The sequence below is a fragment of the Solea solea genome, chromosome 5 (genome assembly GCF_958295425.1).
Source record: "Solea solea chromosome 5, fSolSol10.1, whole genome shotgun sequence".
NCBI lineage: Eukaryota > Metazoa > Chordata > Actinopteri > Pleuronectiformes > Soleidae > Solea > Solea solea.
The window spans coordinates 28,973,962-28,998,555 of record NC_081138.1 but is presented as its reverse complement, the minus strand read 5'-3'; the positions used below and the strand labels follow the sequence as shown (position 1 = coordinate 28,998,555).

Below are 24,594 nucleotides of genomic sequence, written 5' to 3'. Positions count from 1 at the left end.
CATCGTGAGTGGGGACACTGGGACGGCGACGCAGTCTAAACGTCCAATCAGCACGAGGCACCGCTTACCTGTCACAATAATTATGACAGAACTACGGAGACTCTTCTTCTTCCTTTCTTTGTCGACAGCCTCACTGTCCCACATGGGCTCCTCTTGATTGGCCTTGGTAACTTGCAAAGTCACTGTCATTCCTCACAACTTCATTACCCGGTGACATGAAAGCAATTTCCACCGCTCTGTGCTCGTCCCACTCGGTTACCTCTAAAGGGAGTTCACGCCATATGTGCATGACAACACCGCCGTTGGATTAGACAAGGTGATGCCTCTTTAAGAGCGTCTATTAGACTTATAAGTCATTATAATTGTGGGGCTTATCTTTTTTTATTATAATGATTTAGGGTTAGCGCTAACGTCGTCTTTGCCGATGTGCGATTCAGGTGAGTGGAGTGACTCCCGTCTGTGGCCTTTATGGGACGGATCTAGAAAATGGCTTGCTTTATTATTGCTCGGGCTTATTAATTCTCAATAAAGTTAATGCTCACATCAGGAGCCAGGCTGACACCCTCAAGCTGCTCCTTCAAAGCAGCAGAGTAATGAGTGTAGGCCGCTGTTTATGCCTCAAACGACTCCTCCTTCCTGGAAGTGCATTCACAAAATCGCTGTGCTTAAGTAAAGGTGCTTATTCGAAAAAAAATGGAGGGAAAATAGTATATTTAAACTGTATATTATTACAGTTAAAGGTGTTTCAAAGTGTACTGGAAATGGGCAGAATGACCCATTAGCTGCTAGGTCTGACATGCATAAATATTTCTGTCAAGCTTAGTCAATTAGTTTTGTCAATGTAAAGATACGAAAAGGATATTTTGGTTTAAATATTGCTTATTTTGACACGACATTAGCTTTAAAGGGACAGCGTCTCACGCGGTAAAGTCTTGCATGACGCGGCTGCAGCTATTGGTTCGAATGGTTCTTTCTCTCATTGTCATTGGCTGTCCGGCTGTCATTGGCTTGTTTTTCTATCACAATATGTCGTATGTTATCGTATTTTCTCCCAGTCCTACAGTATGTGTAGCATTTCCACCAGCATCGCTTGCATTTCCTATCCAAACACTGCACACACTGTCGTCCCTTAGTCAGTCCCCTTGCCAAGTTTGAACTGTTAGACATATAGATGTTTCTTGCATTTATAAATAGATGTCATTTCCTGCATCCTCTGCACAAACCCTCACAAGGGCATCCAAAGGGCATTTGGTTCGTCTTTGGTTAACCAGAGAGAGAGAGAGAGAGACATCCACAAAATGCTCTTCAGATGCTTTTGTGTCATGACTCACGAGAGACGGTTAAGTTTTTGTCCTCTTTTCATCCTTTTCATCTAAACAGTCTGAGTTTACCCTCTTTTGTGTTTCCTTTGAGCGCCGAGTTGAACATGTGTAGGTACCAGCAGATTTCTTGATACTAACTCAAGCAGGTTTCCATGGTTACTGTCTGCTTCGTAGTCTCTCTTTGACTGAAACAAGACTCAACCTGGAGGTGGACTCACTGTCAACCTGTTTGTGGACATTTTCACCATGTGGACCATGGCAGACACGTGAAGTATGACCTGAACCTTAGGTTGGTAAGTGACAGACTGATATACTATCATTAAATCAGTCCATATTGAGATAGTTTTCTACAATATTCCCGGGGCTTTTTTTTTAATTTTGTCCCAGAAAATTTAAAAAGGATTTCAACAAATACGATAAAACAGCGTTTTAGAAACAAATTACACACTCTAGCTAGAAGTGGATATTTACACCAACTTTGAAGAAGCGCCCTCATTGCATCACGACACATAACTTTTACAAGAATTACAACAGATAGACAAAGCAACAAAAAACAGAATGCCTTCAGCCACAGTCGTCCCTGGTGCGGAGGCGTAAAAACAAGAGCAAAACTCGAGTGAAGTCAAGAATCTTACTCCACTACACGGCCTTGTTTGAGTTCAAAGGTCTCTTTTTATCCAGTACATATTTTATGCAGTGAAACATGCAGTATATTTGTCTGCATTTGCTTTAAGTAGTGGTTTTCTGTTATCGAGAAGAGCTAACAGAGCCCAGCTGCCGCTTATCACGTACAGTCAGCCGAACAGGCCTCTCTGCGGCTTTGTTCTAACGCTCGTGTAAATAAACCAAACGTAGGCAAATGTTTTCTCTTGGCGAGGCTTACAGTCGCACGAGTTTTCACAGGGATTTAACTCATCTGAGCTCAATTATATTTCAATATCTTATTTCCCTTTGCACAAATCCGACGCCTCGTCGATGTGCAAAGGTTTTGGGAGTTCACATGTGCGTCTCCAGATCTTGTCGGTTTGAACTTGTAAGAGTCATAAAAAGTATATTTGCAGACAAAAGAACTACAACTTACTGAGTGTCATTTACGTCTCTTATATTCAAGTATAAACTAATCCATAGAGATTATGTAGATTACATAAAAAACTTCTACACCGGGAGTGAACATGTACCGTAAGTGTCCAATTTTATGTACCATTGTGAAATAATCGCTCTCTCCTCCAAGTCATGGAGGCTTCATTAGGTTAATGAAAGCAAACAATGGCAAATGTTCTATTGTGTAATAATTCTTTTGAACATCGAGTCCCAGTGGAAATGATCTGGACAAAGCAACAACAAAGAAGGGTTTTCGGGAACACGGGAACCTTTTTTCCCTTTTTTCTCCTCTTTGAAGTGATGAATGAGCTCTGTTGTTACTAATACTCTGTCCTCTCTAAAAAAAACAAAACATATTGCTTTCCTTTAACCATGAAGGTGATCTGACCTTAACCAAGTTCCCTAAACATAGTCACATCTTAATCACAAGTGTGCCAGAGCAGAAAATAATCGTACAGTGCAGGGTCCTTGTGGAAGGTGCTGACAAATGCCCTGTTTTTGTTGTTTGGGCGTGTGTGTGTGGAATTATTGAACTCTCTCTCTCACACACACACACACACAGGAAACTTAAGTGTCTCAAACTGAGCTAAAACATTAACAGTACAATTTAGTTCAGATAATATTGACTGTATTATACAAATATGAACACAATAGACAGTTGGAACCAGCAGTGTGTTTGAATTCAACTGCGTTTATGTGTTTCTCAGCTAACGACCCATTGACTAGGCCACTATATTAGGTACACCTGCTCAACTGCTTGTTCAAATTAACTCATCACATGAAAGCAACTCGTTGGATTTGCATGTAGACATAAGTGAGCGTGTGGACCAACTTTTTAACTCTTCGAACACAGAGCATTTCGGCTGCTTTTTTCAATTACTATGTTTAAATATACAGTATAAACAGAGGCTATACAAATGTGCACTATACAGTGTCTTATAACCGAGTCAATCTGATGAAAAAAAGGTTAAATTTCACCAACTATATAAACACACTTGAGAAAAAAATTATCAAAATGTTTAAAATGGGATTGAATTTGTGAAATTTGGAAAAACGCCATAGTTCAAACTTCACTCTGCTCGTTTTCATGAACAAAAAGAAAAGAAAAAAAGACCTATAAACACACACCCCAGGATGTCCATATAAGGAGTTGTATATTATTGTATAGGATTCATTAGTGGCCAAATGAATCCTTATTTTATCTTTTATTTTATGCACCTTAATTTTGTTGTATGTTGTACAATGACAATACAGTTCTATCTATCTATCTATCTATCTATCTTTGCAACGACGCAAGACTGAGAGGTTAGAGAAAATAACCAATCAGGTGAATCTACAGAAACATACAACCACAGACAGAGCTCAACACGACAGTGTGTGCACTTAAGTTGTCACTGATAATAAACCATGGTCCGCAGCACAGTGTACCAACCTTGTCCACTTCCTGAACCCCTCTCTCTCTCTCCCCACTCAGCATGTTAAATGAAAGATGGAGCCAGAGACAGTTCCATAGATGCACTGCACTAACAATCCGTCGCTGTCAAATCGATGAACGTCTGACAAGCTGATAGAATAATCCACATGTGAGGAGCATGTGCCTCTGCCCATCGCGCATCAGCTCCAGTGTCTGTCTTTGGTGACGTGTGTCGCTGCCGCCCGCTGATTTAACCTGACACACACCATGTTATGTGGCATGTCTGGAGCGCCACTCGGGCCTGTTTCTCTAATTTGCCGAGACAAGTGCAAACACATTAAAAGCCGAGCCCACGCTGTTCAGTGACTACAGGGACCGCACAGCGTGAGCCACTCGCCATCTCCGATGGCAACAAAACCGGCAAAAACCTCTATATTGTTATCCATCCGCCTACTGGATTACAGCGTGGCACTCACCTCGCTCGCTCACCCCCGTGTCCACCTGACCCCGAACGTCCCCCAGCTCAGCCTGAGTGTCGGAGGCAAACCGGTCTCCTAAGGCTGCCAAGAAAGCTCTGGACAAATGTGACAACATTGAAGCTGACAACCTTCTCTAAGTGCTTGTAAAATAAAAAAAAAAAAATGAAAAAAAAAGTGCTGCGTACACTTTAAATCAAGGTGCAAAAAAGTAGTCACAGGAAACAGTCAGGGTTGATACAGTCAGATGATGTGACATAGTGTCACCAGTGGTTAAACGCGACAGATGTTTGGATTTCTTTGTCAAAATCTGACAGATGTTTTTTGTCAGGACGTCCCGACGTTGACCTCACGTATCAGGTCAGAGGAGAGCTGACATCACCCTGATCACCTTCTACCTGCAGGAGTTAGCACATGTACCGGCCGTCGGCTACTTTATTATTAACAGAGATCAGGTCCTTCATGTAGCTCAGCTGTAGACTGACGCAGGGCTTTGTTTAGGGCATTTACGTGTCATATCACCTTTGTTAGATCTAATTCATGGGTCTCAAAGTGGCGGCCTGGGGGCCACATGTGGCCCTCCAAACAATATCAAGTTGTAACGAGTCATTTCTATATGTTCTTATTTTCAATGAATAGATTAATTTTGCATCATAAATTTGTTTTTTTTTATTGCTGCCTATTAAAACAACCAATAATATTTTGAAATTATCCAATTGTCCAATTATCCAGTGGACCAAAGTGCTGTACAGAATAATGGATAAAAGACAGAAGAAGTAAAAGACAGAAAGCTCACACGAGGCAATAGAGTACATATAAAAAAAAGGAATTAATACGGCATATTGATGATATGAGCTCATAACGTCATAATGCAATTGTTGCTTTTCCAAAAAAAAAATTGGCTTTTTTCTTTATTTGACTGGCCCCCGACTGACCAGACGAGCCCAAACACAAGTCCACTTCCTTTTGGTATTCTTTCGTTCTAAACTTCAGTCAGAACTATAACTTAGTTTACTGAGAGTAACCAACATTTTAATGTTTTACAGTGCAGCTCAGTCCTCAGCAGCAGCTAATGATGGGACTGTGGGCCACAAAAAAAGCTGATTGGGTCATCATCCCTCCGCCTTTTGTCATTTTTATACTTTATATTTTGGTCTAAATTCCCAGCCACACTATATCGGGCTTGTCTATATAAAGGGGAGCATACACCGTCCAGATGGACATACTGTACAGTACATTTCTTTATTACCCCTCCAAATCATGTCCTTGTATTTCAGACCACATGCTGCCACTCTCTCTACTTTTTTCAAACATTCCACAGTTCACCACAGATCAAAATCTTTTAATTAAAAAGGGACATCTTTGGTGCGGCACATTTTTTTTTACGATTACGTGCCAACCTTTTCGGAGCCCGCTGCCATCTGCTGTCACAGCGTCGTAGCTGAGGACTTATCCGCAGCAAGCTGTGTGTGTGAGCTGCGAGCCAGTGGACGGACACACACCGACACACACACAGAGAAAGATAGAGCGATTCAGACACAGGAAGTGAGAGAGACTGCCGCAATGAATGAGGGACAAGTTTGTTCATTGCATCTGTGGAAGTGAACCTCAGCTGACAAACCGGAATGGGACACACTCCCTCTGATGGAGGCAGTCATTTAAACTGCCCCGAGCGAAATCTGCTGACAAACAGCAACCGTCTGCTGCGCGGTTGTAGAACATGTCAATCAGTGAGCGGATACTGAACGACTGTCCGTGCAACTCTAGATCAGTCAGTGCCAGAGGAAAAAGATGACAAGAAATATCATCTGTATATAAAAAGTGGATGATTTTTAATACCAATGTGTACCTAAAGCTTAAATCAGGTACAAGTGGATCTATAAAAGGTACAAAACATTTAGTCACAGGAATCTGGAGCTGACAATTCTAGTATTTCACATATGATTAGAACACGTCAAGAAACGTATTTTAATACACATCTATGTGTAGTATACCTGAAACTAAAATGGGAGCTAATAAAAATGCGACCACGGGGGACAAATTAGGAATTGCTGTATTGTATGTATAACTACATAATTCTAGTAGATTATCTTCAATTTGGTTTTAACTTTTCTGCGAAAAATCCCGTAAACTATGAATTAAGTGTTGTTTATAGCGCTTAATCACCACAAAGCCATGTAGCATAGTAGCCCCGGTTAGCACGGCGATCGTGTTTAAATGGTTTGTCTGTGTGTGTGTGTGTGTGTGTGTGTGTAGTGACATTTCATGTTTTCGGAATTGGAGGGATGATCTTGCGGGCCCGGACTGGACCTTCTGGCGTGCCAGTTCTGGCCCGTGGGCCGTACGTTTTGCACCCCTGGTTTAAATGGACTTTATTTATAACATGAGGAAATTCCTGGGCAGTTAATGGTCTCAATCCCACATTTTAACTCTTTTTTAGTTTGTAAATTATGCTCCCATTTGGAACAAAACAGATGACGGGACTTATGAGTCGACGCCAGTGTGATTGACAGCTGGTTGCAGGCGACATGAGTGAACTTCCTGTTTCTCAAAATCGCCAAAATCCTCATGCCATTTAAATGATTTTAAATGTAGAATAAAGGGAGTATTTACTGTGAGCTGCAGCAACTTATATCAGCGGCTAAAATAATGCATAGTCATTGCCTGACCCTGTTTTAGCTGGATCTGAGTTCTAAAAGAGATTTGAAAGTCAATATGACGTCCTAGTATAAGAAAGGTGAAATCAAAACTGGTTGACACAAGATTTATCAGATACATGCATGAAGTGACGTGGGTAATATCTCAAACATGTGAAAAAGGCTGGTTTATGTATTTAAGACAAAAAAAAAAAAGATGTTACTGATATGGCAGTGCAACAGTCAGTCACATTCTATTATATTATGCACACATTTTTTTGTTATGCTCTTGTTATGATTCAAAATATGAACTGGGTCACGGTGGTTTGTCATCTTTAAAAAGTGGGTCCGCATGTAAAAAGTCTGTAAAAACACTGTACTAGATCTCACACACACACACACACACACTGTAATACTGTCACCTTCAAATAACTTCAAATATAGAACAACAGCGAATTCCCCGGGTATACATTTATGTGATTTCTTAAAGCAAATCCCATGTGTGCTCAAATATTATAACGAATATAACGAATAACCGTCGGCTTTTTTTCACGGCTGCAGGGAAGTTTGTTTTAAATCACTTCTTAAAACTCATTTTTATAGACTTTATCCTTTTATCACATTGCTCTTCTTTCGTTTTATTTGCATCTTTTGTTTTATTTCAAAGTTAAAACAGGTTTCTTTACTTTTTGACTTTGGACTTTTTCTCTTCATTCCACCCGGTGTTGTGTTTTGTTGTTGTATTTGTTTTTTAAATGTTATTTTCCTTTTATTGTGAAGCAATCCTTATATGAAAGATGCAATACAAATAAAGTTTATTATATATATATATATAATATATACACATATATGTATATATATATATTATATTATATTATATCATAGTCCAGAGGGACATTTTGAGGCTTAAGTGTTAAAGGGTTAATGTAAAAAGCAGCTGCGGAAACCCAATACATTCAGTCATATTATGTTTTTATAAATGAATGCATGACACTTTTTCATGTGCAAGTTATAAATAAGCCCTAAACAAAAAAATAATGTAACAACCTTCCACCTTCTCTCTATATATATGTATACTGTATATACAATTACTCACATCTGTCTTCCATCACTTTGTCTCTCTGCACAACGCCGTTAATCATCGCCGTAAAGAATTGAACTAAATTCAGGAATTCAGGAGTGGCAATATGAGACAGAAGAAGGTTGTTGGTGTTTCTCACATGTCAGTAAAGACTTCAAAAATCTGGCACAGCATTATTCTAAGCTAAATGTTGCGTAAAGATTATAAACCGACTCGGAGCTTAAATGTTAAATGATCTGACAGTCGTGGCGGGAAACGAGTGCATAATAAGATCAACATGACAGTATATAAGCCATCAGGAAAACTAATCCCCCTCAGTGCAAAATACCCTACTTCCTTCCATCATCACGACTTAATATCCACTGTGGACGAGGCCAGACTCCCGATGCGTATGCAGAGTGAGTGATAAGTACTGGGAAATGCCTGAACTCCAAAACGCTCAAAAGGTCCAAATCCCTGCAATCTACCCCGAGCAGGTTTTAATGTGGCTCGAGTGTGTTTTAAGTACCTCGAGGATAAAACTCTTAATGGTCATCATAAACTGTAATCCAGAGAGATTCCGCTCGTAATCCTGGATCCATGACCGGGGGAAACTGTTCTGAGTCCAATCCCATTTTTTTACGAGTGGAGGTCTGTGTCCCCGTCCTGTTCTGACTTCACTGCCGTGCACAGAACTGTTTGTCAACTCTAATAATACAGGCCTCGTCATCTTCAGTGAACGATGGCGGAGGAACGGTGCTTTGTGTCATTTTTCAAACCTGGGATTTTAGTGAATTTCCCGCCGTACTAGATTATTCGGATTAGAGGCATTCACTGTTATAATAGAACGCGGTGGTACAGTGGCTATACCACGGACCCAGGTCTGTGTGGAGTTTACATGTTGCTCCCCATGTGTGCATGGATTCTCTCGATGCCAGCTGGGACTGGCTCCAGTCCCCCCCCCCCCCCCCCCCCTCCCCTGCAATGCTCAAAGTGGAAGAAAATGAATGAATGAATGGTTTCCACGGAGCAAGTCAACAGGAGCCATGGCAACACTTCATGTGTTAATTAGCCTCAAGACCTGCCACTGAGACTAGATGATACTTTCTGATGATTTTATAAAACCCCTTAATGATTTCTTATCTTAAGACCACCATGTCACCCTCACTCTACAATCAGTATTTCTAGATCAGGACAGCTCAAAGTGGGGCCAGTGGACCAAAGTTGGCCCATCAAAATGTGTTTGCCCCCTTCCTGATTTCTTATTTTTCAGCATGTTTGTCACCAAAGCTTTAGAAAGGTCTTTGTAACCTTTTCCAGACCGATAGATGTCACTTACTTTGTTTCTCATTTGTTCCTGAATTGCTTTAGATGTCTTGCTTTTTTAGGATCTATTGGCCGACTTGACTTTGTCTGACAGGTTCTATTTAAGTTGTCTCTTCATTCAATAGGTCTGGCAGTAATCAGGCCTGGGTGTTGCAAGTAAAATCTTCCAAAAAATGTGACTAACCACAGTGACCTGATGATTCTACAAGGGGGGCAATTACTTTTTCACATGGGGCCATGTAGGTTTGGATAGTTTTTTTTTAACTTGGGTTGTCTTGGTCTAATATTTAAATTAGTTTGATAACATTTAAGTGTGACAAACATGCAACAAAATAAGAAATCAGGAAGGGGGCAAACACTTTTGCACACAACTGTATAGAAAATTTGAATCCCTTAACACTGAGCGCATCACAGACGACACATTTGCGCGATTTTGACATAAAATTTTGACATAAAATTGAGTTCTTAAAATGAATAAAAATATAAAATGTATTATATTAATCTGTGTTTAAAATAGGTGAGCGACTACGAGCAGTATATATACTGTATAGCAGTATATCACAGTAGTGGTCACTGATATTCAGGTTTAAAACCGAGTTTTGTGCAAACAGGCACAAGGTTGTTTTTTTGACATAAACATACAATGTGAAGTGCTAAAAGAATACTTAATTCCAACTTGCATATTAATACGGCACATTCATGCATCATGTATTGTTTTTGGGGGGATTGGATTAGTATTAGTATTTTTTACCTTTTTTTCTCGCTTGTTCATAACTTGGCCTCCGGTGTTTCTCATTTGCATCGTGGAGAGAAAGAGTTTCCTCTGCTTCTGTTTCCATGTTTAATGAACTACTCTGGCCTCTGAGCCCATGAAACAAATGTTAACTGTCATATGCGTTGACGTGTCGGCGTATGTGTAAGCGCAGTCAGCACTGAAGAAAATACAATAAAGTTTGAATGACTGATTAAATGAAACGGTGTGATTAAAAAAAGTACTTTCACTTTTAATAAATGAATACTATTAGCTGTAAATTCTGGTTATTTTACTTTTACGTGATGGGGCATTTGCCACACATGTCTAAAATCACCAAAAACTGCTGGATTATCCTCAAAAATGAACTTCTATCACTAAGAAATGTAACATTCCACCATAAAACACAAAAATGCAATATGGAATTGAAAGAAATGGCCTCATGCAGCAGCCATTACTGTCTTCAAACAGGCAGGTGCTTTGAGGAAGGAAAAAAGTGTCTTTTATTGCCACTGAAAGCCGCAAATACAGCGAGGTGATCCCGAGGTCAAGGTGATTTGTCATGTCACACAACTTCTCACCTCCCGCACTCACTGGTGTCGCTCGCTGGCTTGACAGCCTTCAGGAACGCCACACACACACACACACACATACACCGGTGCCTGGCTCGGCTTCATAATTGATGAGGACGGAGGGAAATATGGGATTTGATCCAGAGTGACAGAGCTTTATAAGCTCAGAACAGATGTATGGAGAGGTGTGTTGGATGATTTGACGTCTCTGCCTGAAATGCCACTGTGGTACCATGGAATTCTAGCTCGCTTGGAAATAAGCTCAATAATAAAGTAATAATTTATGACTGGCGGTATATGATGATGTATGGCAGTGGCATACAGCGGGGGAGGATATAGCCTTTAATATCTGCATGGTATGATGATGCAAATTCCCATAATCCCTCTCAATTATGCGCGTACGTGGGTACGGGAGGAAAGTGAAAATAAAGCGGGAACGTCAATTAAGCGATTCAGTCGTTAGACGGGACGATAATAAAAGACGGCAGTCGCATTTTGTTTCATTGAGGAAAGAAAATTATAGACTATTATGCACTTGAATGGAGAATATTTGTTTATCATGTTGGTTTTTTACCTTTTGACTCAAGGTTTTCTGTGTTTTTTTTGGTTTTTTAGTAATCAGTGCAGCTGATGGCTGACATTCTGAGTTTTATTATATATAAAAATTATACACAAATTACTCAACAAGTATGAATTCAATGGTCATCATCATGACTTAAATTATTACCCCGACTACCGCTACCTTTGTCATGCATTATCTGCATTTGTAATCACCAACAATGACTAATTTCCTTCCAAAATAACCAATTACAATAATCATTGAAAAAAAATACAAATAAAGTTATTTACTATTCAATCAGTATGGTGTTACGATATTAATTCAACATCATTAGTAATGATTACTTTTTAAATTAACTGACAGAAAAAGTCATACATTTGGAGATTTCCTATCACGTTCTGCAAAAAAATTGAATAAAGATTTACTCTGTGACTTAAAACAGAAAGTCAAATAATGACCAATTATAGCCTAAGTTTGGTGTCGCCATATATAGAGTTCATTTCTTACAGAATATAACATGCTGTAACATCGACCGGGCTCTGTGATCTGTCTCTGTGAGTCAACTGCTTATCAGAGGGAGTCGGCTCAGCCTCCGACATCAGAATGATTAAAGTTCTTTCTCAAACTGAGCACACCTCATTTATTTTTTTTTCTCCCGCTCTCTCTCTCAGACTTTCTCACACTTTCTTCTTTCCTCGTCAGACAATTTGTCTCCCCCCGTTGAACCGTTGAGGTACAGCGACTTTCGAGCTCAAAAAACAACAAAAAAAAAACAGATGAAAAGGAATCAGATCGCCGCTGAACTCTGCAGACAATTTGAAAAACTCACGTTTGAACTCCGTTTTTATATCGTATTTCTCTCATTGCAGGTGACGGTTATCGATTTTGGTTGCTTCGACTTCTATGAGACATTGATAAATGGTGGTGCTACTGAGATGATTAAATCTAATACATAATACTGATGGCTATACACCATGTTCAGAAATCCATTCAATTTAAATTTAAAACAATTTAATGATACAACTTTAATCCCAAAATGTATAATATAATATATTTGGGGATCTTTTTCCTTAAAGTGGACAAACAGCTTCAGAGAGACTCATGAAGACCACTGCGTAACTCTCTGTTTACCATGGATTTACATCTACTAATCCTTTAAAAATTAATCTCCAGTGTTTGATAATGTTCTAAAAAACATGTTTGTTTTTCAGTAACTAATCAACCGGCTTCTGAATCCAAGCACAGATGAATAACAAGTGAGTGAATATTTCAAAAATGATCTATAATTATGAGAACATTTTGTCAAAGTTACTGCGGTTGAGAGGCACCAACAAACAAAAACCCATATCTACTGTATATCAGAGACCTCAGTGGAAGCGTGCTTTTATCTTTGCTCTTTTGCAAAGCTTTTGCACTCTGTGGGTGATTCAAATGCAAATTGGAGAATACGCCGTGTAGAAAGTCTCACAGTGGCCCCCACACCGGGAGCTCAAGTAAATCAAAAAAAGGATGTGGAATGTTTGTACTTAATCCCTGGGCTTTTAATAAGTACATTGCAAATGCAGTCAAATTCCAAAAGAGTGTAAAAGTTCCGTCCACAGAAGAGGTTTCAGAATAGAATTATAGCGTGTGAACAGTGCAGGCGAACTGTAGATGTGACATTATAATAATAATAATAAAGTGTGTAACCAGCGTTATAAAAGAGAGGTTTTTTATGATAAGACTCATAAAAAAAACACAGACTTTCCGAGTTTGAAATCCGACTTGAGGGGGCATTCCAGTAGAAACTTCCGATGGGGAACTCAGGAATTTCTACTTCTGACTATATTTTGACTGAGAACACGACCTTAACTTGGCAGGCGGGGTGTACGCTGCGCCCGTTGTCGTGGGTCTAGCTCCAGCCGTTCCGTACCATTTTACTTTGGTAAAAAATGGAACGGTTATTTTGGTACTATTCCTAATGGAAACGCCAAAATATAGCACAAGGTACTCATCCGACCGGTGGAAACAAACTGAGGAATCCTCTGCTCACACATTTCCCCCCCCCCGTGCAAGAGGTAAATATGCATTCAATTGATCTTCAATTGTATATTCAGGCCCAAATAACTTGTGTGGTGCTAATATTTAACTTTACGAAACATGCCCTCATCACACTCAGAAAACATCTACTAGTGGACCAAATTATGGTTCTTTTGGTTAGTGTTGCTACGTAATATGCTATTCGATGTTAGCTCCGTGATAGTACCATTACTTTTCTTGGTTTCGGTTCACAAAAATCTCATTACCTACCATTTGAAGTGGGCTAGTCGGCGCCTACAGTTCACCTCAACAAAACTCTGGTGCTAAGTTAAACTGACAAGGGGTGAAATGGACTTTAAGTTCCTGCCAATAAACCCACCTATGCAACACAACAGCGTGCAAAAAGAAACTCACCTTAGCGACTCTGCTGGCGACTTCCCGACCCACCATCAGGCCCTGGACGAACGTCCGTGCTGCGATGAAGGCCCGGGTGACCAGGGCCTTGAGTTTCCTGGGCACGTCCCCGAAGGGCTTTAGCTGATCCGTGTATTTACTGACGCACTCCAGGTAGTCGTCTGTGAAGTGGTACTGGGAGTTGAGGAGCTGGAACATGCGCTCCAGCAGCCTGGACCAGAAGTCGTTCAGCATCTCCTCCAGGTTGACGTTCCCGCCCGTGTAGTAGCGCTTCAGCTCGGTGAACAGGTCCTGGAAGACCTCGGAGTTCTGCATATACAGCTTCCCGTACGTCCGCGTGAACATGCTGTTGAGCGACTTCTCGGAATTGTCCAGGAGCTCCAAGAAAAACTCTAGATGGATGGATGGAGAGGAGGAGGAGGAGGAGGAGGAGAGAGAAAATAGACACAGCCCGGGTCATTATACAGACATTTACAGTATCTCATGTCTGAATACGATGCTTCAAAAACTACGAGTGTAATCTTTTCAAAATATTGTTTTTTTACATACAGTTAAATGCCTAATTTCTTATGACTCTGTCTGTATAAAGGCAACGTTTGACAGCTACCGATACGTATTTGATTATGTGAAGAAAATCAGTCCAGAAAGCATCAATAATTTAAACGCAGAAGTAATGGGCCACAAGGACTATGAATGATTAATGTTAAGGTTCTGATTGCACACTGTAACAAAATATTCATAAGTTTGAGACACACTCACACCAGTGTACGTTATCATCCCGAGATCCAAACCATTATTCCCACATGCAGTTTGTTTCTCACTGAAACAATTTGTTGGTCTGCTGTGACAACCGGCCCGAGGAGGAGCCCTTCACTGAATACTCTGTGATCGCGTAGGGAAAAGAGGCTTTCCATATATATATATATATATATACATATATATATATATATATATATATATATGTATATATATATATATATATATATATATATATATATATACACATATATACATATATATAAATGTTACTTTTTGTTAACTAAGTATGGCAGAATAACCATGGTTGTGAAATTTCACAGTCAATTACAAAATGAATTGTCCAATATCGGTGGAGTGATTCTGTCAATAATTAAAACAAGCTTTTTTCAGCTTCTTAAATTATCTGGTTTCTTTGCTCCACGTAACAAATTAAATCATTTTGGTTTGTGGACAAAAACAAGGCATCCAAGAACATCATCATTTCCAGGTTTGAGAAATACTCAAACTCCATTAATCAAGAAAATAATCAACAAAATGAATGGATTATGAAAAGAATCGTTAGTTGCAGCCCCAATAGTCAGTTAAAGTTCACTAAAATGAAACAAAAACCACTAATTTTGCTTCTTAACTAAGCGCTGTAGTACTATCAGTGGGAAATTATACTGCGTTGCACAAGAGGGAAGTTACTGAAAAATATAGCCAATAGAAATTCACCAAAATCATACAAAACCACATTTTTTTCCAATGTAAGAGCTGTGGTGTAATTCACTGATGTATGAAATGAACGTGGTGAACATTAAAATAAGACAAATTGATGTAATACATCCACCACAAAAGACGTTTTGTTTTTTTTTTGCTTGAATTATTGATGTCCAGCAAATCTGTTTTTCCCCAAATTTACCAAAATCACAGATGAAAAAACAACAGTGCAACACGGACAGTTCACAATGACCTGATGAGGAGAAAACGTGTTGTTTCAGATGACATGATGTGAGCAGATGTGTTTTTTGGCTGAACGCGGGACCATGACCATGGTTTTTGAATGTTGGATTTGGCAGACTGCTGTTCCCCCCCCTGCCCCCCGCCCCCTTTCCAGTACTTCATACCACCAATGAATCTCAGTACCGGGCCGTACCAGGCTACTTTAAACCCAGTAAATCTTCAATTTAAAAAAAGAAAAAAAAAAAAAATCCTGGATAAAAAGTCCAGAATATTCCTGATTTATGATGACAGTGGTGGAATTTGTTCTGACCAGTGCCGTCAAGAAGAACAGATTATTAACATTTCCCTCTTAAGTGGTAGCAGCTGTGGAGATTCTGCCATAACATTGCAGTGTTTGGACAGTGAAGCAGGAATCTAACTAGGTTTGCTTGTTTCGGTTCAGTCAAGGACACATATCCTCTCTCATTACTTTTGTCTTTTTACAAATAAGCACTACAAATGGGTTGAAAAGCAGAAAAAAAAGTGGAAATGTAATTATAATCGCATAATTAAGTGCTGTTTTTGACTTTCACACGTGTGCACACACACACACACACACAAGAAGTACTGTTTCTTTGTCACCGTGCCCAAGTGGCTCTCTTTCATGTGAGCATCTGATCTCTTGAGCATTTTACTCAGTCAACAAAGAGAGAGAAGAGAGAATCAGAGACGTAAGAAAAGGGAAAATTAGCCGGGGAGTTTCAAATGAAGCTCCGCTAATAAGATCCCATGTTCCCGAGCGCACGGAAGTAAGCACGGAGGAGATCGTAACGCGGTCCCCTCGATGCGCAAATGTCAACTATTCCTCCGCCCCCTCTTTGTAAACAAACACACTGCGAGACATTTCACGTGCGGCAGGTTTTTAATAAACCACTCCGCTGCTCGGGTATTCTGCTCTGCCTCTGACACGTTTTCATTTGCACTTCTGAGAGCAGTCGCACCCACTACATGGTGGCCATACTATAGCACGCTGTTCTAAGAATACATTTCTCCTCTGTGATAATGTGACTCAACCAAAAAGGAGTGCTGAACGAGTGGCTTGTATATTTATAGAGACGCACAACTGTACTGCACGATGTGGAGGAAAAGAGATATCCAAGAAAAATGGCTGATAATATTACCCTGAATCTACAAGATACAGATTCATTAATAAAACTAATAATAAATCGTTCTAATCTTGCTCACCACCCATTCACACACATCTGTCACATCCATTCATACGCTGCTGGCAGCAGTAATGTGTCGGTGTCTTGCCCAAGGATGCACAGCACAGCTGGGGATTGAACCCCATCCTTCCTGTCGGAAGACGACCCCGCGCACATGCCACTGACCCACAGCCGACCCCTTGCGCAACGTTTAAATCCCAAATATGGTACGATAAATTTAACGTCCAGGTCATTTATTTTCACGGCGAAATCAAAGCAGATTTGCCCATAATGGGATTAATAGAGGATTATATTATCATCATCTTAAGTTATTTCTTTTTTACTTAACAACTGCAGGGTTTGGGAGGTAAACTGATTTTTATTTTTAATTTACTTAAAGTCTTAAGCCATAAGGAAAAAAAGAAAATGGTCGACAAACTTGGTAACCCCTAAATTAATTAGATTTATTCAAACTAAAGTAAGCAATGTGTCTCTATATAACCTTATATTTCATTAGAATGAGTTTAATTCTTTTAGGTATTACCAACTGAAGTATTTTATCAGTTTGTCGACTATTTTGTTGTAAAAATAATTCTGAATGGCGGTCTATGGGAAAACAAGTCTACTTTTCACATTGTCTTATGGAGTTAATGGTCTCCATCACTAGTTTTGGATCTCCTGTAATAGAACGTGATGTCAGTTTTGTAAATCATGTTGTCGTTTAGAGGAAAATAGATACTGAGTGGACTCCAGCGTGATTGAAAGCTAGTAGGTCTGTAAAAGGCTTCAGTTTTCAACCGGAAGATGATGTCCAGTTTTTGTACGATCTATGGCCATGTGGCACCGAGTATTTTCTGCCCAAGCCTATTGTGTTATCGTAGACCTGCATACCCTCTGGCCCTCGATATGCTAATATTACCAGTGGTTTTTCAGAGTGGTGTGAGTTACAGTTACAGTTAAATGTGTATTCCTGTAACCAGCTTTGCTCTCCCTCCCTCCCCTGTTTCATTTCCCCCCTACTGTCGAGATGACCCGACATGTCCACGCCACAGGTGTAAGGACACCAGTCCCTAGTCACGCACTCTACATTCTCCTCAGCTTGAATGACCTGCCATTACGCTAAAACAGTTGTTTAAATATAAAAGAGCCTGAAGGACCTTTTACATCTCGTTGTTTCAATTAGTCCTGGATCAAGGACACAGAAGCCCCTGTGAATTATGCGTGTGCAACTGTATAAAATGTTCAAGAGAAGGTCAACAGGTCTGGCAATACCAAAAACATAAACATCATTATTCATATTGGTGTATTTATGCGTCTATTATGATATATAGTTATAAAAATAAACTTGTTTTTAATGCTACCGGGCATTTGCTGCTTTATCTCACTGTAAATCAGCCGCTCACGCTTCTGCACCAAAGTCCATGCAGAAAATAAGCGTTTTTAGGTGTTTCATGACTTTGTGCCACTTCGGTAAATCAAAACAACGGATTTTAAACATGGAACTCACCAAATAGTTCATATAAGCTGACTGGTGGAGGCTCAACTCAAGTCTTCCATGATATAAAATCGATGATTTGTTGCATGGAATTTGGTGCAGGTGGGAGTGTGGTGTACAAACTTCAGTTTCCAGACCAAAAAAGGTTGTTTGACAGTGAGGGAAACACATTCTTAAGATTTTCTAGACTTAAGCAGCTGTACACTGCATTAGTGCAAGTATCCAAGGCTGGTTCACGGAAAGGACAACATGCTTGGCAATGTGTTGATAATTTATCAATACCTCATTCAACCACACTCTGCAACTATCCCTGTAAAACTGAGTGGAATGCATTAACATTAGTACTAAAATGTCTGCTGCTTATACTTATGACTCACTCGCAAATAAAGACTTTCTTGTGTCAGTCTAACACTAAACTCGTTAAATGGCATACAGTGAACAGACCGCACTACGTTCAGTAGCGTAAGGTTGAATTAAGTTGCTGTATAATACAGTTAAGAGATAATAATAATAATAATAATATAGCTCAGGGTTATAACCTTGGGATCTGGACCTACTGTATGGCTTTGTCAGTGTTTTACTTCTTGGCAGAAGTAAGCCGGTGTTGACTGACTCAGTATAACAGCGTCCAAGGTTTCTATGATTATAGCGTATGCAGCTGTTGCTGAACTGTGGTTATTGATTTCTCAATCAAAACGAGGTTAAATGACTGACTTCAGTGGTCGTCTCCTATTCAGGCCTCCAGTCCATAATGGCCTGAATATAGACGACCACTTAAAAACCCTCCTATTATACTAAACATGTTTTCTACCAATGTTTTTCTGATAGTAATAATCGGTAATTATCACATTATTAAATGTATTATATCAAACGCTAAATTACATATATAAACTTGCGAATATTTACTTGATTTTAGATTCATTTTCCCTGTTCCACTTATTTACTTATTTCTACAATATTACTATTGTAAATTATATGTCATTCCATATCAAAACAAGCACTTTTACTTTGAAATTCAGTGAATTATCATCATGAATATCTTTATTATGGCATCATGATGGCATATTGTGTTATAATTATTTGTTTTATATGGAACAGCCGTTTTTTCCCCTCTAGACCGGCCCCCGGCTTGACCAGACTATATACTCAAATCAATAATCTAACATTGTTTCTGTTCATTTAAGACCAAAAAGAGGCAGAATTATATCAACAACAAGCGGTATCACTGAAGGTCAAGCACTGCAGCTCTAACAAACTGAAAAATAATATAATAAATTGCAAAAGTCGTATTTTTTAAGCAAAATGTGAAGTTTTAACTGATATAAAGTAAGCAGGCAGTAATGATCTCTTCTGCACAACTGTTTTCATGTGATCTCAAGGCCTCGGCACAGACTGCATGGAGGGTTTCAGTTATCAGCTACAGCTTGCCAACTCACAAGGAGCGAATTGCTCTCGACTGGCCAAGCTACATATTTGGCCCAGGAATTATCATCGAGAGTTATTGACCTTGGATAACATTCAGCTATCTGGCCTTTGGGGTCTTTAAAAACTTGGGAAACGTGTCAATACTTGGGTGTATGCTTACTGACAGAATATAATTTAGGAATCATCCCACATCCGAATCTCACGAGGAAGAGAAGGTTAAACAAATCAAAATGAATTGGAAAAAAATAACTATATGGATTAAGAGCACGGTTGTGAGAGGTTCATTAAAAGGAAAAGGAAATTTAAATACAACACAGGGTGGAATTAAAAGGTGTGTGTGGTCAAAAGGAAGTGTGTTTAAAATGATATCAAGATATTCCTTCATCATATTGAATATTTGTGAGGATATGTCACAGCATTTCAGAATAATAAAAATGTAATGCCCATGAAAATCAAACTACTTTTATTTTGAAGGAATTGCACATAAACATACTTGTGTTTAAATATAGACACTTTAATTTTTAACTACACAAAAGACTTTAAACAGTCAATTATTAGCTCAAAAATAGAAATAATGTGTCACACAATCCCCAAAATGATGTCTTTTTTACAGTTAGTTCATCTATTCAGAACCCTACTTTTTATTTTTCTTCATTATATTACACAGAAAAGGTCTGTCCCACACAAAGACGCTGCGATATCAATGATCACAATTCTAATTCTTATGTATCATCGCACAGCTCTTATGTTTCTCTCTTAGCGGAAAGCACACGGACTTAAAAGCGTAATAATCAATACAAATGAACCGCCGCGTTAGTTTCACCGGTAATTCAGGTTGGGTTTTTTTGTAATATTCTTACTGCATACAAAACATACAATGGGTTCATGCCCTTGAAGTAATTTTGAATGTGGAAAATTAATTAAAGTACTCCTTTGATATCTGGCCTAATTACTGTAAATAATTATGATTAATAAAGGTGACCTTTCTGTTGCTCTGATGAAACACACACACACACACACAAAAACTGCACTCATCCTTTTATTTTCACCCCATGCTAATTTTTTAAAAGGAGATAATTATTTTAATGGATACAAATAATGATATATGTTTAATGCACGGTGTAATTCACACATTCACACCTTTGAATGGCACATCCTTTCAGATTAACACAGCTCTTTCAGGTGTTTGAAAGGTGAACGATTTACTGGGAAATGTGTCATTTAATTTTCACTTTGGAGCGGAAAAAGAAAAGGAAAAATCTATATAATAGCATCATGGCAGTTTTAGCTCTATTGCTTTTTATATTTTATATAGAAAAATACACATTCTATGTCCAAATATGACTTTCTTTCTTCGCTTTTTAAAAGCAGTGCAATCATATATCGCATATAAATATAATGCATTACATACTGTATGTAGATAGTTCACAATAACATGATTTTTGTCAATGACGCAAAAAACCATCAGTGTCTTTGTCCAGGGTTCCCACACCTCAAATGCAAGAACTTTTCAAGGACTTTCCAGGACCAATTCCCCTCAAATTCAAGGACCGAATGTGCTGACAGAGCTTAAGATGGAAGGGCAACTTTTTAAGAGCCACTTCATCCATGGTGATTGTCCTTTTTTGGGAACTTAGCTCAACTTTACTCGCTCATTGTTCTGCATGGAATCTCACGTCAACGGCGGGGAGAGAGACAGTGGACAGTGTCCACATCACTGCTGGTAATTGTGCTTGTTCTGCAGAGGCCTAGTCTACGTACATCAAGCAATGCAGGGCATGAAACAGTAGACTAAGGGAGACATTTACCTAAATATCAACTTCATACAGCCGAGCCACCTACCTACAGAAGAGGAGAGTGTTTGAAACTGGTGACAGAAATACACGATATGGAACAGTTGACTCGTGAAATGAGGACTCAAGAGGATCAACGTCGAGAGAAATGGGGAAGAAAAGTGGACTCTGTTTACGACATGTCCACCGACAGGAGAGAGACTGAAGCACTAAGTCACAGAGACCAAACAATGTCTTCTAGAGAAAACGCAATCCAGATGTTGTGAACAAAGTTAATGTAAAAATAATAATACATTAATCCATAAATGTGAAAAAAACAAACTCATTTTAAGTGGCTATTCATTTCTGGGCATAAACGGCGCACAATCATAATTACTGATGTCATATAAATGCACACTTTTTAGCCTGCAAAGCTGCTGAAACTTCAACAAAGAAATGGGATTGATTGACATGACGTTTCATACAAACATGGGCGATTAAGTTTCGACTTTGAAGCGTTGAAAAGAAAAATCTATACAAATGTGTCTTTTTTCTTTTTATCCATGTTACACAGAGAAATACAGCAGTCTGGACTCACTTGGCAGCATTTCATTTCTAAAACTGTTCCTCTTATTATTGCAATAGCTACCGTCTATTGTCTTTTATCAGACCTTGACGCTGCAGGTGACAGGATTGATAGAAAACAACAGTGGAGTTATTCACAGCTCATTAAAAAACAGTTTTTTTCATCACATCATCTCTGTCCTGACCTCCTCTTACAAGATGAGCACTCAGTTAATAACTTGGATCATTGTCCTGCTCTTTACTTTTATTTTGTGCAACTTTTTATTACAGGTTGTATAGAGCTGAGACAATTACTCGATTATTAATCGATTACTAAATGAATAGTCAACTATTTTGACAATCGATTAATCGGTTTGAAGCTTTTTTTTTCATGATTAAAACCAGTTTTCTGATTGTTTCAGCTTCTTAAATGTGAATATTTCCTGGTTTCTTTGCTCCATTAAATCATTAAAACTGAATCATCATCATTTGAGAACATCATCATTTCCAGGTTTGACAAACACTGATCTACATTTTTTTACGTTTTCTGACAAGCGATTTCTCGATTAATCGTGAAAATGATCGACAGATTAATCGATAATGAAAATAATCGTTAGCTGCGGCTCTAATTCATTGTTAGACAACTAAACAAAACTAAAAAGGTAAAAATTGAATTACTCAACTCTAAAGTGAAATACGTCCACATGTCTCAGTGACTTATTGTCCCATATTCCAGGTTGAAGACATACAGGTGTCATATCTCACGTCTTATTGTTCACGAGGCAAACATAAGAAACTATTTAAACAGCTGTTACTGTGACAACATAATCCACAATACTGAAAGCAATGATCCAGAAATCTTTTTTTTTTACGGCACAGTCTGTGCGTAAAGTGAATAGAGTTTAGTTTGTAGCCTCTGTGAATCACGTTGTCATGGTGACCGAGCGCCATCGAGGTAATGGCACCTGTCACTGAGATAACACCACATGTGGCGGCATCTGACAACAGGAACACTGAGGCTTCACTGACGGCTGGAGAATATGAGAACGAACAAAAGGCACTTTTCCCTTTGATTGCGAGGAACAGCATCGACACCTGATGTTTATCTCTCATGTTTGAGACGGCTGACAACTTAAACACAAGGCGGACAAAAGCACGTGTAGTGTTTGTGGAAGGTTTCTAAAATATGCCTCAGATGTTCCGACTAAAGATAGTCAACAGCAAAAAAATGATGAGCCTATTTATTGATAGTCAGCTGATTATTACTTATTTAGTCCATTTTACACATTTCTGTTCCAAGAGAATTGAGAAATGCTGCTATGAAATGATCTGTTTTTTACTTGTGGAGCCTCTGGCACAGTCAGGGGAGAGGATAGAGCTCTACCATGCTTCAGGGAGCTCATGGGGCACTTGTGTCCAGCAGAGGAGCTCTTTGCCCGGGCACGGGAGATGACAGCTCCCCGGAGCTCCAGGGGAGAGGATACCTTAAGTGCCTGAGGTTGCAAATTTCCATCATACTTACATTTCCACAAATTGTATGTGCTATATTAAAATTAATGACTAAATATTAACTTGAAACAGTTTTATAGGGGTGCACGTGGCTAAAACTGTTGCCTCACCCAGCAGTCTGGGTCTTGCTGTGTGGAGTTTGCGTGTTGTCCCCATGTGTGCATGGGTTTTCTTGAGTGTACTCACCCTCATGATGGATGGATGATTTTTATATGAAATGTATCACTGCAGAGCAAACTCAAAAAAAACAAAAAAATGTAGGGGGAGAAAAATGAAAACTGGCAAAAATATAGACCAAAAAAGATCAGCATCACTTATCAAAAAATACCAGTAAACCTCTAGTTCAGACTTAAGTTATTCATTGCTCTGTATATTCTCGATTTAATTGTTTGCACACAACGAGAACCCAACTCATTAAACATCTGCCTGCATTCATATCCATGTTGATGTTGATGAATCCTAATCATTCATTAGCAGAAAGCGCAGCAACATGACCTTATCTGCCGTGTAATAGCATGTTCCATTTGACACCACATGGGAAGAGAACACCCACACTGATAGTGAACAGGAGCAAGGCAACACACAGCAAGCAGGGCCCAGAGAAATAATACAAATATCCATTTAAAGCAGAAGCCACGGGGTGGTAGGGTGCTGCTACACCAGATCTTCTGCCATATACTCTGATTATAAAGTACACATTTGCAGTTCGCTCCTCTCAATACAAGAGAAAGAGCTCGTTTTTTGTTTTAAGTCATGCAAGAAGTGTAAAAAAGTGTGTGAGAAAGCTGGGACTTAATTATAGTAATGGTTACTGCCAAGATGGCTGCCTAGTAGCATTGCCACCATAGTCCATGTTAACAGCAGCACCATGATCTATTTCATTGTTTAAATATAGACGTGGTACATATTTGAATATGTAAAGTAGGATTACGGTGCCTTTCGGACCTAGATTGGCACCAGCTGCCCCATGACCTGCTTTCTTTTCAGTGTATTGACTCTAAGACGGTTACCGCATGGATTGTATATAAAAAATCCTCCCCATAGCCACCAGGGGGCATCTCCACCGGTTGCAAAAAACATTATTTTGAAAAGAAGTCCAATGGGAAAATTAGCTTGCTTGCTTGAGCTAATGGTCTCAGCGTCTAGTTTTGGACGTTTTTCAAAAGGAGTTCACTTATTGACAACAATACATTATTACAGTACACTGTAACAAATTGCTGTAATTTCTACAGTAAAATTTTACAGTAACTTCTTGTTCTGTCATTTTACAAAGTATAACTGTAGACCACAATGC

The 24,594-nt window shown here is 39.1% G+C and overlaps 1 protein-coding gene across 2 annotated transcripts in view; it reads right to left on the bottom strand.

Moving 5' to 3' along the window:
• Window positions 1-24,594, bottom strand: part of LOC131459603 (glypican-6-like) — a 152,205-nt gene that overhangs the window by 58,143 nt on the left and 69,468 nt on the right. For both annotated transcript variants that reach the window (XM_058629601.1, XM_058629602.1), the window contains exon 3: window positions 13,651-14,042. In XM_058629601.1, coding sequence (XP_058485584.1) covers window positions 13,651-14,042 — 392 coding nt within the window. The remainder of the gene's footprint in view (window positions 1-13,650; window positions 14,043-24,594) is intronic.